This window comes from Megalops cyprinoides, chromosome 14, assembly GCF_013368585.1.
Source record: "Megalops cyprinoides isolate fMegCyp1 chromosome 14, fMegCyp1.pri, whole genome shotgun sequence".
In the NCBI taxonomy this organism is placed as follows: Eukaryota; Metazoa; Chordata; class Actinopteri; order Elopiformes; family Megalopidae; genus Megalops; species Megalops cyprinoides.
In genome coordinates this window covers 33,416,132-33,432,250 of record NC_050596.1, presented here as the reverse complement: position 1 = coordinate 33,432,250, position 16,119 = coordinate 33,416,132, and the positions used below count along the sequence as shown (strand labels likewise).

General features: G+C 47.3%; 1 protein-coding gene across 1 annotated transcript; it reads right to left on the bottom strand.

Moving 5' to 3' along the window:
* Positions 1–2,883: 2,883 nt before the first annotated feature.
* On the bottom strand, positions 2,884–15,772 carry chpfa (chondroitin polymerizing factor a). Its single transcript, XM_036545367.1, has 4 exons — positions 15,181–15,772; positions 10,157–10,721; positions 4,620–4,802; positions 2,884–4,282 (listed from the first exon to the last, which is right to left on the bottom strand). The coding sequence occupies exons 1-4, from the start codon at positions 15,474–15,476 to the stop codon at positions 3,020–3,022; spliced, it is 2,307 nt and encodes a 768-aa protein (XP_036401260.1). The 5' UTR covers positions 15,477–15,772; the 3' UTR covers positions 2,884–3,019.
* Between the last annotated feature and the right edge of the window lie 347 nt (positions 15,773–16,119).

Here is a 16,119-nt window from a genome sequence, read left to right as displayed (position 1 = left end):
ACACACACAGTACACACACACACAGTACACACACAGTACACACACAGTACACACACAGTACACACACACACAGTATACACACACACACAGTATACACACACACATACAGTACACACACACACACAGTATACACACAGTATACACAGTACACACACACACACGCGCACACACACACACACACACACAGACAGACAGACAGACAGACAGACAGACAGACAGACGCACACACGCGCACATACACGCACACATACACGCACACACACAGACAGACACACACAGACACACATCTGGACTCTGTACTGCAGAGCAGTAACCGAGCACATACGATATAAAGCATTTTCAGTATTGGCATTAATTCGTTTCCTCTCCACAGTGTGGTGGCTGTCCAACATTAACGGTCCCCTTTAAGCCCAGGTTCAGTGCACCTGCACTGCGCTTTGGTTTAACTTTGAGTGCGGGATTAGGGTAGTGTTAGAGGCGTTAATTTGCGCCTTACATAGTACAGAGCTCTGAGGCTGCCTAACATTAAACTAGGGGTAAGTCACATAAAACACCAAAAATCATAAACTGCTCAGAGTCACCAAAGTTCCTCCCATTCAAAGTCTTGATTTGAAGAATATCAGATCAAAAGACACTGAACAGTAAGAGAGAAATTACATGCATTAAAAGTTACCTTTGGTCAGTCAGAAAAGGGAAAAGTGAACACTGAAAATTACAAAGTGAATATTGAACTGATGAACCAGCAAACAGAATAAAATGTGCAATGCTAAGCTACTTGTGTAAACAAAGCTGATAACACAAAAATACAATAATAAAGGTGTTCAGGACATAGACATACTCAGTTACAACTTTGAATCAGGAACGAAGAATTGCCTTTCACATAATTTATAATCTCACACAGCCTCCAGCAACACAGCTGTATGTTTGTACCGATCAAGTTAGTTCTCAAACTATCTTAGGTGAGAGAAACCACGAAACTAGAACAGAACAGCAGAACATACTGCACTTACACTTACACTTTATAGGTCTATAAGTGAACTGTACAATAGACACAAAAGTGATCATAGCGTTTCTCTTAGCACAACACTCAACACTTGAGTTCCCACATTTACAGTGTATCTAATAAAAATAAATGCAAAAAAAAAAATCAAAACTCGAATTGTTGCACACAAAACAAGCTCAGAACGACATTGGCATGGTAACAGCCTTGTCAGTCTCTTTAAAAAGTCTCTTTGCTTTGTATGGTGCAAGCAGGTACCTAACCTTCCTGTGGCCAGAGTGCCGTAACTAAACTTCAGTGAGCTGAGCCCTATCACACATGCTCTGCAAATCAGAAGCCTCTTGTGCCTTTTGTGAGCTGACTTTACGGTCACGGCTGTGCTGTCATGCTGCTTTCAGCATCCTCTCCGGCTGTAGTAAAGCTCTGCACAGACACCTGGCTCTTTTACTAAGGGTCACGATTTGATTAAGGCCTTATGCAAGTGGTCTGGACACAATTTTAAAAGAGACATTTTATAAAATACTATACATGTTCTAGTTCAGTAATAATGGTAATAATGATAATTTTTAGATTATGGACATTCTTCACAGAACCAAATCTATTCGCCATTAAGAGGATTCGGAAATCCTACGGGCCAGAGAACTACAATTCCTTCTATAACGTGTAAATGAAAATATGGTGAGAGAACTGTTGATCTGAACAGAAGTGTTTTCACAAGACAAGGGACGCGAGTGAAGGAGGATCTCTGGGAATGTCCTGATCTATGAAACGTAAAACATGCCTCTGAGAATGTGGAAATCAACCAAAGCTGAAAAACCGCATGCTTTCAACTTTAAACAAAACATCTTTTGTTGCATTCTGCGAGTCACGGAAGACTCACATCCTGGAGGTCTTCTTCGGGCCCGCTTGAAATTTCAGTTCAGACAAAAGCAGGATTGAATTGCTAGAGGTTCATTCCCAGTTCAGTCTTCCAAACATCGCCAGCCTGTTGACTGTAAATTGTTTTCCATTGAAACAGATGGGGGTTTCCATGAGGCCGACCTCTACATTCAACACGCTGTGACACAGGGAAGCGCGTTTTGGCAGGTACGTTTCCTGCTGGTCATGTCAGAACTGAAGCTTTGGCACCGTGGCAGCGGCTGTCCCGCCCCAGCTCACGCGTGTGCTCTTGGTCTGTGCCTCCGAGACCTTCCCTTCCACTGACACAGCTGCCCAAACACAACCTCACATATCACACAATCACCTTTAAACATGACTGCCTGTCCATCTGAGAAGATAACAGCCTTCACTAATTTCACTGCAAGTTAATTTTGTTCTCTGCAAAAGGTACCCACATTTTAAATAGACATCCTCAAATTTAAATTAGTGTCTGTAATACTTGTCTAACTATACAAATGTATGCAGACATACATAAATAGTCATTTACATTAAATATAGTTATATGCTATTTTCATATTTCATTATACTGGAATATTCAAACAATAAGATGTCCTATAAAATATTATGACAGCTGAAAACTGAATTGCCTTGCTTGTATTTTCCTGTTAAAATGTGAGTCACGACTTGAGAAGATCAGATTACAAGACAAGTAACATGCAAATCAAAGCCACAAATATTCTTCTGTAGTGATTATTCATACAGATACCAGCATTCTGAACTGTCACAGGTAGGTGCACGTTCTCCCAGCTGCCCGGTTTTGTAATCATACCCTAAACAACCAGACCAAACCAATAATCAATACGGCAAACATAGTGACCTTCGAAGAACCTTCCTCGTCAAAGATCGAAGGTTAAAAACCGCAGCTACAAATGACCAACAAAAAAATGTTTTGGTGTTGAAAACTTTATCAGCATTTTTCGTTTTTTTTTCTTTGGGGAGGGAGGGGGAGGGGGAGGGGGGGGGCTGTAAACATATCAGAACTCCTCAGGAAATTTACTGCATTTGTAAACTTTCAAAGTGTCCAGCGACCCTCTAGAACGAGAGGACACCCTCTGGATGGTTAGGGGTTTGGGTCTGTAGTCAGGTGCTGTTGCCCTGCTCCTGTTCAAATAGTAGCATGGCGAGCTGTGACCGGGAGCCCAGCCCCTCCAGGTTACTCTGTACACACCTGTGGTAGATCTCCTCACTAAGGCGCGGGTTACACACCTGGTACCTGTACTTCTGGTGCAGTGCCGGCTCCACCGCCCTGAACACATGCAGGTTGGAGTACTTGATGAACATGTCGTAGACATCCAGGGTCTCCAGGATCTCCTCATTCTCCTGCACATCACTAGCCATGCGGGTCCGCGTGGCCATGTAGTCCGAGTTGTAGAAGCAGGCCTCGTCGAAGACGCTGCGGTCAAAGTGCCCCGCATCCTTCACCAGGTCAACGGTGGTCGGGGGCTGCTGGTTGGGGTAGGCCACGTCTGGGTTGTAGTCCTGGAAGTGGATGGGGAAGAAGACCTGCCAGTTGTTGATGGAGTTCATCCTGCAGCGGTTGAGGAACTCGGAGTTGACATTGGTGTTGACGCTGGCAACGAAGAAGAGCGTGTCCACGGGGTGCTTTTTGGAGATGATGTCCATGATCTTGATCTGGGATGGGGCCTCGGTCTTCACACTGATCCACGGGATCTTGACCACGGGGTACTTGCGCTCATAGGCATTGATCTTTGCCTTGACATCGCCGAAGATGTCGTTTTGGCTGACCTGCTGGGCCTCGAAAGGGTCATAGATGAAGAGGAAGGTCAGGACGGCGTTCTCACTGGTCTCAAAGAAGTTAGCAGCATAGACCTCCAGGAACTGGTTGACGTATTCGCGGTCGTGGACAGTCATGGGCAGGATGATGTGGACGCGGGTGGCCTCGGTGACGTAGGGCATGGGGATGATCTCGATCTGGCTGAGCGGCCGCACCAGGTGCACGCGCTTGGTGATGGATCGGCTCCGCCCCTTCTGCGTGACCACTTCCAGCTGCAGGTCCAGCGTGTACTCCATGCCGCGGGTCGGGTCGAAGCGGCGGTACCCGTTTATCAGCTGCTGCTTCTTAAGGTGCAGCACGGGCTTGTACTTCCTGTTCAGCTCGCCCATGGCGGTCTCGATGATGTCGGTCACGTCCGCCTTGTCGATCCCGCGGAGCTCGCACTTCGGGGAGCCGTCGGCACAGGAGTACACCTGCTCCTCGGTGAAGTAGTCCCACCTGAGCACCTCGAAACGCGTCTTGGGGTCAAAGGGCGGGTTGATGCCGATCGGCCAGTGGGCGCTCCGGTTGCCATCGATCGCTACTTCGCTGATGTTCCTAATTTCCGCCTGCGAGAAAGAAAGACGGGACGACTGTCCTTTGTCAAGTGTTCACACTCAAAACATTCCATTCAAAAACCACATACCTGAGCAAGTTTCCCCACAAAATGGCTTCCAGCATTTCCTGTGCATGTGTGTCTAATGGACACAGATAATCTGCTTACAATTTTAAGTGAACACAATTCAGATCCGGCCACGACAGAGTAAAACACTGTGCTTCAGAAGACAAGCATCACTCTGCACTTTAAATTAGATGAAATCAGCGGATTAGAGCAGGCTTTGTGCCAGGAGCCTGACGCCGGGGCGCTGAACAGTGGCTGCTCTGTTGTGTTCTGCGGGATCTTACCTGCAGTTTCTCAATCTCGCTGTACGTTCTCTCCAGCTCGATCTCCGTGAAGTGCTTATGCAGCCTGTACATCTGCTCGGGGTCGGACACTGGGTGCACAGTCAGGGCGTTCTGGAAGTTCAAACTGTCCTCTTTACTGGGGTCCGAGTTTTTGCCCATTTCAAAGTGATAGTACTGGAGCCCCTGGGAAAATGCACAGAAAATGTCAGCACAGAACGCCAAGTTTAAAAAGAGGCCACATTTCAGAAAATAGTTTCTCAAAGTCAATGACAATTTACAGAAGTGCGCGGAAAAGGGGAAACAGAAGAGGAGGAGGAGAAGCCCTTCATCCAGGGACAGCTGACACTTCAGTTTACTGCAGCTGGGAAGCCCGTTCAGCACATTTCAAAGGTGAGCTTTCAGAAACACGCTCAGACATTAATCAAGCTGAGAGAAGTGTATAAACAAGGAAGAAAGCGACAGTGTGGAGGCAGGTTAGAAATGAGTTCTGCTAGCCTGTCTGCGGCTGGCCTGCCTGTCTCACTGCCACACTGTCACTTATTGTAGCAGTGATGGAGTGGCTCTGAAATCAAACAGACTCATTTCTGAGAGGAACTTTTCTGCAAGGAAGCCTCTGTCAAAGAAAAGACGTGGCAATCTAGAAACGTATAAAATGTCCAAAGCAAGTTTTTTCATCCTTTCATTTGGAATTGGCAATATTGCCACTCAGACAGAGGCTTTCCAGCCTAAACCATCATTATTGCTGCTTCAGCTACACTTCACTTCACAGGAGTATATAACCAGCGCCAGCTAAGACAATAACACCTCATAACTATCATGAGGTGACGCTAAGCAGAACTGCTATCAAATCATCAATTAACACAAGATTTAACATGAGGTCATAACAATTTTACATAAAGCAGGTGTCACAGTCTAGTAAATCAAACATTTATGCATAACCAAGCACATCATTGACATGTTACCTTACACCTTGTATGAACAGTATTCAACTTAGGGAATAACTTCACCAAAAGGCAGAGTGACACAAACATATAACAACTTCAACAGAGCTTATGTAACAGGCAGGACAACACACAGTGTTTGGCAGTGGATTTGGTGAGCTTTAATCTGGTGAACTTTGATTGGTGACAGTTTGGCTTGCCTCTGAAGGGATGTCTGCCCGTCTGTGGCTGACACACAGTTTGATCTCAACTCAGGGGATCTAAATAAGGAGCGACTTATGACACAGACTTCGGGATCCTGAGCTCTGAGCCGGAGCCACGGGATTCCTGCCACTACAGTCTAGACACAATAAAACGTACGAAGCTCCCGCTCATGTGTGTTTAAAGCCGGGCTGTTTACAAAGGCAGGAGGTTTCACTTTAAACAGAAACACTAAATAAGCAGCTCCAGAATCAGCCTCTTTTCAGAGGCGCTCACTCCCTTTGTAGTTTTTTTTTTAAAAAAAAAAACATGAAAGCAGTCACTCCCTCAAAGTGTTATTTTCATTACACTGTGGACAAAAGAGGCATGTGATGTTCAGATGTGATTCCTCTGACTGCCCGAACACTCACACAGAAAAGCAAATGTTTTAAATTTAAACTTCAAAGCTTTTCTTAATCCTTGTCTTTAGTGGGTGTGTGACTACAATATAAAGTCATAATCCATCACCGATATGAGAGTATTAATTATGAGTGCTGACTCATTATCTTGCTACATTAGATTACTGTCATGAAGCATGTAAATGTGAATTTTAAGTGGAAGAGCTGTAGGCCAATGAATTCCTCGCATCTCCCCCCTGAGGGTCGCCCCCCACAGGACCTGGTAATTGCGCTTCACTTCTCGTTGTAATTGTTTTAACGACTGTGCTCGCCATGAGCGCCTTCAGCTAAATCACTTCCCCGTGGCCCACATAGTTCAGCAGTTCTTTAATGACCCCGCCCTCTGCGGGCCGAAGGGCTCCGTTTTGATTCAGACTTTAAAAACACGCCTACATGTGGCAGAGAATGCAGAACCACGCGTTTACGCAGCGACGTATGGACGCGCCTTCTTCTAACGCGCCGGCACGCAGGAGAAAGTGTGTACGGACCACAGCTCCAGATGGCTGCGCAAACGCATCTCTCTGCAGATGTGCATGCCTCTGAGCAGCAGGAGGACCTGCGCAGACAACGGACAGGAAACACCGAACCCTGAACCGCTTCTCTGAGATTCATTTCTGACACATAACTGAATCACTTTGACTGTTTTTATAATGTCACCAATCCTCTGATGACTCAAACTTATGCAGTGCCACAGGCACCACAGACAATAATAACACCTAGTTAGGCAAAGCTGGGTTCTTGATTTTTAAGAAGTTACTCTCTGGAACGCGTTTCCCTTTTGAGGGGTGTAATTCGGAGGTGGCAGCAGCAGTGCAGAGGAGGCTCTCCAGCAGGTGAGTTTGAGGACCACGTTCCAGGGGACACTCCCATCACGGCCTTTCAGACAGCAGCAAGTCTCATTTCTTTCAGGGTAAAGCCAGCAGCAAGGGGTGCATAACACAGGAGGAGCCCTGAGCGGGGCTGGCTCCCAGAGCAAGAGATCCTGCCGCATGCCTGATTTTACCCTCAGACAAGGGGAGTAAGCACCTGAGCCAATTAGACAGAATCAGTCATTAGCTATCAGACCAGGCTATTAATGGCATTTCAGCTTCCGTGCCAGTTTTGTACAGTCAGTCTAATCCCGATAACACAGCAGTTTAATAGATCTAAACAACTCGGTCTATTAAAAGAGTAAGAATCAAAAGGCATCTCAAGATGCACCCCCGGAAGAACGTATAGCTGGACCTAACAACTGGCCGATATGTGAAATTATTACTCCTTCTCACGCTGACATACGGCAGGCTGGATCGTTTTCTCTGGCCTTCATTTTCTTCAGAACGATTGCAGGTACCTTTTAACAGCATACTGTGATCCCAGGTTTAATCCAGGGCCTTGGAGAGAGTGCACACTACACTGTGCAGAACACAGTAAACAGGGTTTCAGACTGTCTGTGTGTGTGTGTGTGTGTGTGTGTGTGTGTGTGTGTGCGTGCGCGTGTGTGTGTGTGCGTGCGTGCGTGTGAGTGTGTGTGTGTGCATGTGTGTGTGTGTGTGTGAGTGTGAGTGTGCGTGCGTGTGTGAGTGTGTGTGTGAGTGTGTGTGTGTGAGTGTGTGTGTGTGTGTGTGTGTGCGAGTGTGCGTGCGCGCATGTGTGTGTGTGTGTGTGTGCGTGTGCGTGTGAGTGTGAGTGTGCGTGCGCGTGTGTGTGTGTGCATGTGTGTGTGTGCGCGCACGTTCCATAGGTTCCATATGAACAGATAAGTACAGCATACCTCACTTCATTTTGCCAGTGCCAAGTACACATAACCTGACCTTTTGCAACTGCACCTTAAAACAGAAGCACGATACAGGGAACTGTGGCATTTTTGACTGGATAAACAAGAATTCACTTTATGGGACAGACAAAGGCACCTGACTTAGGTTTCCCTTGGAATATAAAATTAAAGAGAAAATAATAAGTAATGTGATAAGGAGTAATCTAATCTTCCATACTGTATTTGCACAGGGCATTGTGGCAGGCATCATATTCAGATGAATGGTGAGTAGCTAGCGGCTAGCTGCTGTGATATCATGGGCAAACACATGCTAGCACTAACAATAGCCCAAGCAAGGCATGTTAAAACATCCACCACCATTACATTTGGTGTATTTTGTAAATTGCGTAAGGTGTTTGAACTGTAAGGATTATTTACCATAAACAATTCAGACCAAAAAGCTTGTTCACCTTAATGCAGTTTAACCAATTAATTAGAATTGAAGAGATGCCATCAAATACCATGTTAGAATTTCAGAGAAGGTCTTACGTACAATATTATAATGAAAAGTGCACACTTTAGCATACTGACTTTATGCTTTGACCAGAATGGGTTACTACTATCTAGTTAAAATAGAAATAATAATTTGTTGAAATAAATACATTATATATATGTAAATAAATGTATTTATATATCATTTAATTTATATCACTGTATGTATCGCAACAGTCATTTTATATAAAAACAGCTCACACTCACACGCGCACACACACACGCACATGCACACACAGACGCACACTCACACGCACACACATAGATACACTCACACGCGCACACGCACACACAGACGCACATGCACATGCACACGCACACGTGCACGCACGCACACACACACACAGCTGAGGCAGCTTTAGGTCACATCAGGCTGGCTGCACAGAGCCGCCGGGCAGCAGCGTGTGTGTGAATGTGTGTGTGTTTGGAGAGGCCTGCACCCTCTGCAGCTGAGATGTGAAGCAGGCCCCTGTCTCCGTGTTTAGGTAACGACTCCTGAGCAAGCTGGCTTCCTGCTGAAACTCAAGACCACAGAGAGAGAAAAAGAAGCTGGTTGTAACGCAAATAAAACAGGGCCATCTCGGGGAAATGGCGTCCTGAAAAGTTTACTTTATCGATTCAAGCTTGTTTTTGCACTTCTGGTTTGACAAATTTGGTATGACTATTTTTTTTTCATTTGAGAAAAAAAAAATTGCACACAAGATTATTTCAGCGACGTTGAAAAGGCATTTCACATGCATATTTTTGGTACAGAGTACTAATTTGTGTCCTGTGATGTGAATGAAAGGAACCATATCCAACAGATTCTGGAACAGTCCCAGAGAGCACCATGCCTGCTGCTGTAGTAATAGCAGGTTAAATTTCTCAGGACTTTTCAGGACAGCGCCCAAAAAAAGGACTAAATCCTACAAATATAGTAAGGGAGTTGTCAGTTTTACTGTCGCTGAGGGTTTGTAACGAGGAGCCGCGGTTTCCCAACGCTGTCGGCCGGCTGTTCTCCTGTGGGGGGGGGGGGGGGGGGGGCAGACGAGCCCAGATTGTCAGGGCTGATCTCCCAGTACAGATCTCACAGTCACAGCCCAGAGAGTCTGTCACCTCAGAGACCCTCCTGCAAACCAAACCCGACAGCTCCCTGACACTACTGAGAGAACAGCAGCTCCGCACGTCAATCACACACAGCAAACCGACAAAAAAACACAAAGCTTTTTTTTTCCCCCTAATGAGAGGTTATCAGCTGCTCTGCAACGCATAAATATAGTCTTTAATATGTTATCAAGGGCTTAAAGCTCACACACATTCACAGCCGCTGTGCTCTCACGGGAGTTTGGGCAGCTAAATTTCAGCAGCTCCTCCTGGCAGTGCCCAGGTCAGTGTTTGTCAGATGCCAAGCAGGTCCCCCGAGCCGCAGGAAGGAGGTTTACACGCTTTCAGCGATCGAATGAGACCTCCTGAGCAGGGCTTTGTCAAAGCTGAGGGGTTCGTTACTCTCAGATACATTGTCATCTGTAACAGGGAAGGAGGGAAGGGAAGAAGGCAGCCGCCTCAGCAAAGCGTCTGACTCACAGAAAGAAAAAAAAAACCCTAAAAACTTCCTGCAAAAGCCGCCGCCGTGCCAAACCACAGCCACAACCACCACAACCACCGAGCCACTCAGCCCAGAGCAATCGATCTCACCTCGTACTCGTCCACGCAGTTGGTGTCGCCGTAGTCGATGACGCAGCGACCGAGCCACTCGTCGGGCCTGGCGCTCAGGATGTCGTTTCGGCAGTTCTCCAGGAAGGGTTTGAGGCGCAGCAGCAGGGTGCGGGACAGCAGGTACCCGAACCCCCCGAGGCAGTACCTGCCCTCCGTCTCCCCCCCGATGAACTCCTCGGGGCTGCCCATGTACAGGGCGCGGTCCATGCTGAGGTGTCCCACCAGCGCCTTCACCCGGTCCGCCTCCACGTAGCTGTCATCCTGCACGAAGTAGAACCAGTCGTACTCGGCGACGTGGTGCTCCAGTACGTAGCGCACCGTCTGGAACATGTTCCAGATCAGCCTCTCGTCCCCGTGCGTCACCACGAACATGCCGTGTGGAATCTTCCGGTTCCGCGTGCCCGTGAAGAACACCACGGTGTCCAGGTGGTGGCTGATGGTGCGGTTGACGGCCACGCCCAGCGTGTTGATGGTGTTCTTGGAGGTCAGGACGCCCACGAAGAGGCGTTCCCGGATGCCCAGCTCGGTGCTGATGTACTTGGCCCTGAGAGAGAGAGAGAGAGAGAGAGAGAGAGAGAGAGAGAGAGAGAGAGAGAGAGAGAGAGACAGACAGAGGTGTAAGAGAGAGCACACTGACTGAGCTGTTCCCTCCACAGATGCCCTGATTTCCAGCGACTCTCACGGCAGACATCTCCCTTCTCCCACGTCAAAATGCCACATTTTCCTGGCGTGACCGAGGTTACATAATGAGGCTGAGAGAGCAGGACCAGGCCAGCACCCCTCCTCCGCATGCAATGCACCGACACAGCAATGCAGGCTGCAGTGCTTAAACAGAACTTCAAAAACAACTTCAAAATTTAATTTAGACTGTTCTTTTTAGGACACCTTCTGGCCATGAGGACAGAGACTAGCCTTCTGCATGCTTTAATAAGAAATTCTTTCACTATTTTTCATTCTGACAAGTTACCTGCAGCCATCAAAACAGGTGGGTTTGAGTCAGACCACAATAATACATTCATTCACTGAATAATCTCAAAGAAGCCCTGTGCTGAAGGACATACAGGCAAAGCTGTCTCCCAGAGGCATTCAGTTGGATCTACTCTGTCTCAATGACCTCCTGCTCTGTAGACAATGCCAAAACTGAAATTCAAGTATCCGATAAGAAAGTACACACTTAATGTTAATAGGGATTCAGTGGTAGTAAAAACGTGGACTGCTACGGCCCCCGATGCTGGCTGGAACCCCACCATGTATTTCCCTGTAGGGGTGTGAAAGAAAGCTCCAGACCTGCCTCCAGCCTGTGCCATGACCTTGAGAGCAACACGAGGGCTCCCCAAAAGCAGCACCACCCCCTCCGGCAGCAGCCCGTGTAACCAGCCCGTTCCCTGCGCTCGCTCAGGGGGGTGTGCCGTGCGGGCCGCGCCGGTGCGTGTGCGGCTCGAACCCCGGCCTCTGAGGACTCCTGATTTGGCGCAGGGATCTCATTAGGCATCACCTGCTGCTTCCACCTGCCACGCTGGCCCTCGCCCAGAAGCCCGAGTCGCCAGGCAGCATAATGCCTCCATCACATGCCCCGAGCGCGTGCCGCAGGGAGCGCCAAAACCACCAGCGCAGCCTCCCCTCCGAGCACAGAGATCTGCTCCTCTCCTCCCCTCCAAGCACAGAGATCTGCTCCTCTCCTCTCCTCCGAGCGCAGAGATCTGCTCCTCTCCTCCCCTCTGAGCTCAGAGACCACCTCCTCCTCTTGGAGAGCAGAGATCGCCTCTCCTCAGAGGGCAGAGACCTCCTCCTCCTCTCGGAGAGCAGAGATCTCCTCTCTTCTCCTCAGAGGGCAGAGATCTTCTCCTCCTCTCGGAGAGCAGAGATCTCCCCTCTTCTCCTCAGAGGGCAGAGATCTCCTCCTCCTCTCGGAGAGCAGAGATCTCCCCTCTTCTCCTCAGAGGGCAGAGATCTCCTCCCCTCCCCTCAGAACTCAGGCTCTCCTCCAGCTGCTTTCAGAGGAACCGCATACACAGCGGTGAGTAACACACAGCTGTGTAGGGCGCAATGTGACATTACACTAGAGGGGTTTCAGTAGAAGTAATGGAAGTTGACCAACTTAGGCCAACAGTAACAGCTCAGATTCAAACTGTGCAACCACAGCTGCGTAAAATCTGTGGACTTCAATACACCACCACAGGCTTTACAAGAAACTGAAGAACTGAAGTCAGAGACTGACTCATGGGAAACATCCACACCAGTTTTTCCTCCTAATAAAGATGAGGCCAAAGGATTCAAACTTTCCAGCTAGCATTTTGTGGATATTCTAACTGGAATGTCACCACAGGTGTTTGACTTAGAGATATATGGAGTGTCTATTCTCAATACAGACCTATAGATGTGTATGAGCGTGTGTGTGTGCATGCGTGTGTATGAGCGTGTGCGTGTACGCATGTGTATGAGCGTGTGTGTGTGTGCATGTGTAGGAGCGTGTGCGTGCATGTGTGTATGAGCGTGTGTGTGTGCGTGCGTGTGTGTGCGTGTGTGTATGAGCGTGTGTGTATGAGCGTGTGTATGAGCCTGTGTGTATGAGCGTGTGTGCGTGTGTGTGTGCGTGTGTATGAGCATGTGTGTGTGCGTGTGTATGAGCGTGTGTGTGCGTGCGTATGTATATGAGCGTGTGTGTGTGTGTGTATGAGCCTGTGTGTATGAGCGTGTGTGTGTGTGTGTGTGTGCGTGTGTGTGTGCGTGTGTATGAGCATGTGTGTGTGCGTGTGTATGAGCGTGTATGTGCGTGCGTATGTATATGAGCGTGTGTGTGAGTGCGCGTGCGTGCGCGTGTATGAGCGTGCGTGTGTCGGTTCACCCCGCAGCCGGGTTTGTGCGGTCACTGTTTGATTCCTCCTCTCTGATCACTCTCTCTTCGCTCTTCTTCAGGCTGGGCGATCGTGTTGCAGTGACCATGCTACTCATGCGCTCACATTACAGACACACAGAGCACAGCTCTCCAGCTGCCTCACTGACACACTGACTCCATTCATTTAGCACCAGCACGCCACAGATTAAAAAGTCATAAATACCACAGGACATTAAAAAGTGTAAGTGAAAGTCCTGGCTCTGAGAGGAGTGTGTGTCAGGCCATGTGCTGTGCATCACCACGCCTGACCTGTCCTGGCCCACGTCACGCCTGTGTCCACCTGCAATCATGGCTCTACACTCACAACATTCATTCCTGGGAGTTTTTAGTGCTTTCTGGACTACATTATATATCTGCATTTGTTAGAGGACTGCAGTTTCACAGGGATCTGTAACAGTTCCTGCAGGTATTTCCACAAAAGTCAGATTCACCATGAGTTCAGCAGGCAGTACCTAAAGGAAGTATGTCACCGGCAGCCATTTCACACTCTATGCTTAAAAGACCTAAATCCATATTTGAGTGGTTAGCACACTGCCATGGGAAAACATTGACATACCTCACACAGGCTTTGACATTCACACCCACATGAGAAACACAAGGCTCTGACCCTGAGAATGAATTCTGCTGTTCCCTCAACAGAGGTGGAATATTAACATGTGTCCTAACCACACTTTGTAGAAGTAGAAATTGCAATTAGGTCAAACTATCAAGGACGGAAAGATTAATTTGACAGTACTGCTACAAAGACAGAAAAAATGAATGCAGTAAAACATCACATACTGGCTTATTGAAACAAGGATTTAAGTGGAAAAAACATAACTATATAGAGAACCTTACTTTGATTATCCCCAAGACGTTCTGCTACTGACTGTAATGGGAGTCACTATGTTGAACCCATGAGAGCTCAAATTACACAGAAGCTGATCTCTGGTGGCCGAAGCCCCGTTAAGACGCCCCGCTGGCCTCGTTTCTTCCGCTTACTCCGGCAGGAGAGCGCAAAGCCGTCTGCGGACACGCAATATATCCGCGCAAATGGTAATCTTAACTGTCATCTGTCACTCAAACCACAAAAACGGTCACAAACCCTTTGCACCTAAAGTTTTTAACTTTACGACTACTTTGGGGTTGTGATTATTTGCAATAATTAAGGAGCTGAATAACTATTCAGAATTTACAAAGAATTCAGTTGTTTTATTAATTGCAGTCAACGTTTTCTGTGCATAGCCTGGCTGGCAAGCCCGAGGGCTGACGAAATTTGAAATACAGCCAAAACGCAAGGAACCCTGAGGAACTGTAAGGCCGTGGTGAGACATCTCTATTTCGGTATTCTTGATAAGAGCAGAATGTCTCTATCTCTTTCCGATTTGACCTCCCTTTCAGACAGTGTTATTACAAACGCAGTCACTGTTATCATAGCGATCCTGTAGCTCTAATTCTGTAGCCTAGCATTTCACAGTTTTTTTGTGTCAATACAGTGTAAAAGGTTTACCAGAGGAAAAGGACACTAATTAATAGACTTCGAAATAGCTTAGCGAGTACTTTATTTTTTAAGAAATCAATCGTGAACCTGGTTTAATCGAATTCTCTATGAAAAGATCAATGTTTAACATAGGACGATTAAATTATTTTTACAATAAAGTACAAGTAGGGTACTACTTCATTGCCTGGTTGCCTATTATGGCTAACAGTGTGAGATCAGAGTGTCCTGCTGCTGTTGGCAGTAACTAAGCAGATACAGTTCTGCTATAGAGCAACTACATTTAGCTACATTTCACTGAGCAGATCATTCTGACCACTTGAACGGGTCATATCCCGATCTTCTGGAGGAATGTTGGTCTAAGAATGTTGGTTGTCGCAAAAGTAAAACAGCATCCATGATCGACGCTTTTCTATCGTGAATGATTCCTGCCACCATGTGCTGTAGTTCACGGAGTGCATTGCTTTGGTAGAGAGCTCCGTGCACTGCAGCTCCGGTGAGTCTTCCGAGAATAAATATATGCGACGTTACAATTAACCCAATACAAACCTCGAGCACTCCGGGCGTTTAATAAATGCAATGCATGGAAACCTAAAATGTGCTGCTAACTGAGAGACCCAAATTCCTTACCTGAAAACTTTCTTCGGTTGACTTTGTTTTACTGGTTTGTAGGGGACGATTCTAGGTTCAAAATCCTCCTCCGTGTCCCCATTTTCCGCGTTTCCAGTGGATATCGAGTTTGGTCTCCTAGCACCTTTCAGATTTCCCTCCTGAGCCAAAACCACTTCATCGGCGTTTTTCGAATCGGAATCGCACGGTTCTTCCACCCACGTCACGCTAAGCAAACTCAGGGTAAATCCCAAAGAAATGCCGATAACCACCGGCCCGATCGGCCTAATCAGAGAAATTAACATGGAAAATCTCATTGTTTTACTGCTGCTGGCAACGATGAAAGGTGCCTCCGCTCCCCTCGCGGATCCCTTTAAAATCACAATACTCAACGATGCTTTCTAAAACTGTTAGCTAGCTTCGTAGCTAACAACTCATCAACTCTTTCCCATCGGAAGTGTAGGTACAGCCCGTCTAGTCCCTACGCTGTCCGGTTATATTGTAGCTACCTAAGATTGTTACGTGTCAGTGCTCCGGCTCCTCCTACATAATAAACGCAAAACGTCAGAAAAGTAAACCACGGCGTAGGATGGCACCCTTTCCGTGCCACAGAGCGCGATATGCTCGGCATTACATTATATTAGGCCTACATTACATTACGAACGGATTTACATTTCCTGCCGTATCATTTCCATGGGAAGCCATACGTGCCAGCTACAAGATAATGAGGTGTAACCTAGTTTCAAGTAAAAGCTTAATATAGTAGGACATTACTTTGTTGTGGCACTAGGGGGCGCAACCAGACACATATTCCTGTCCGGGTCTGTGGAACTAAGAACCGCGGTAAAACTCGCGTTTTGATTGATCACCAGACTCTCCGTAACAACACGGAAAGACAGAAAACGCTTTTTTTTTTACTACACCAGAGGCGTGGGAGGAAACACGCACGCAGACTGTGAG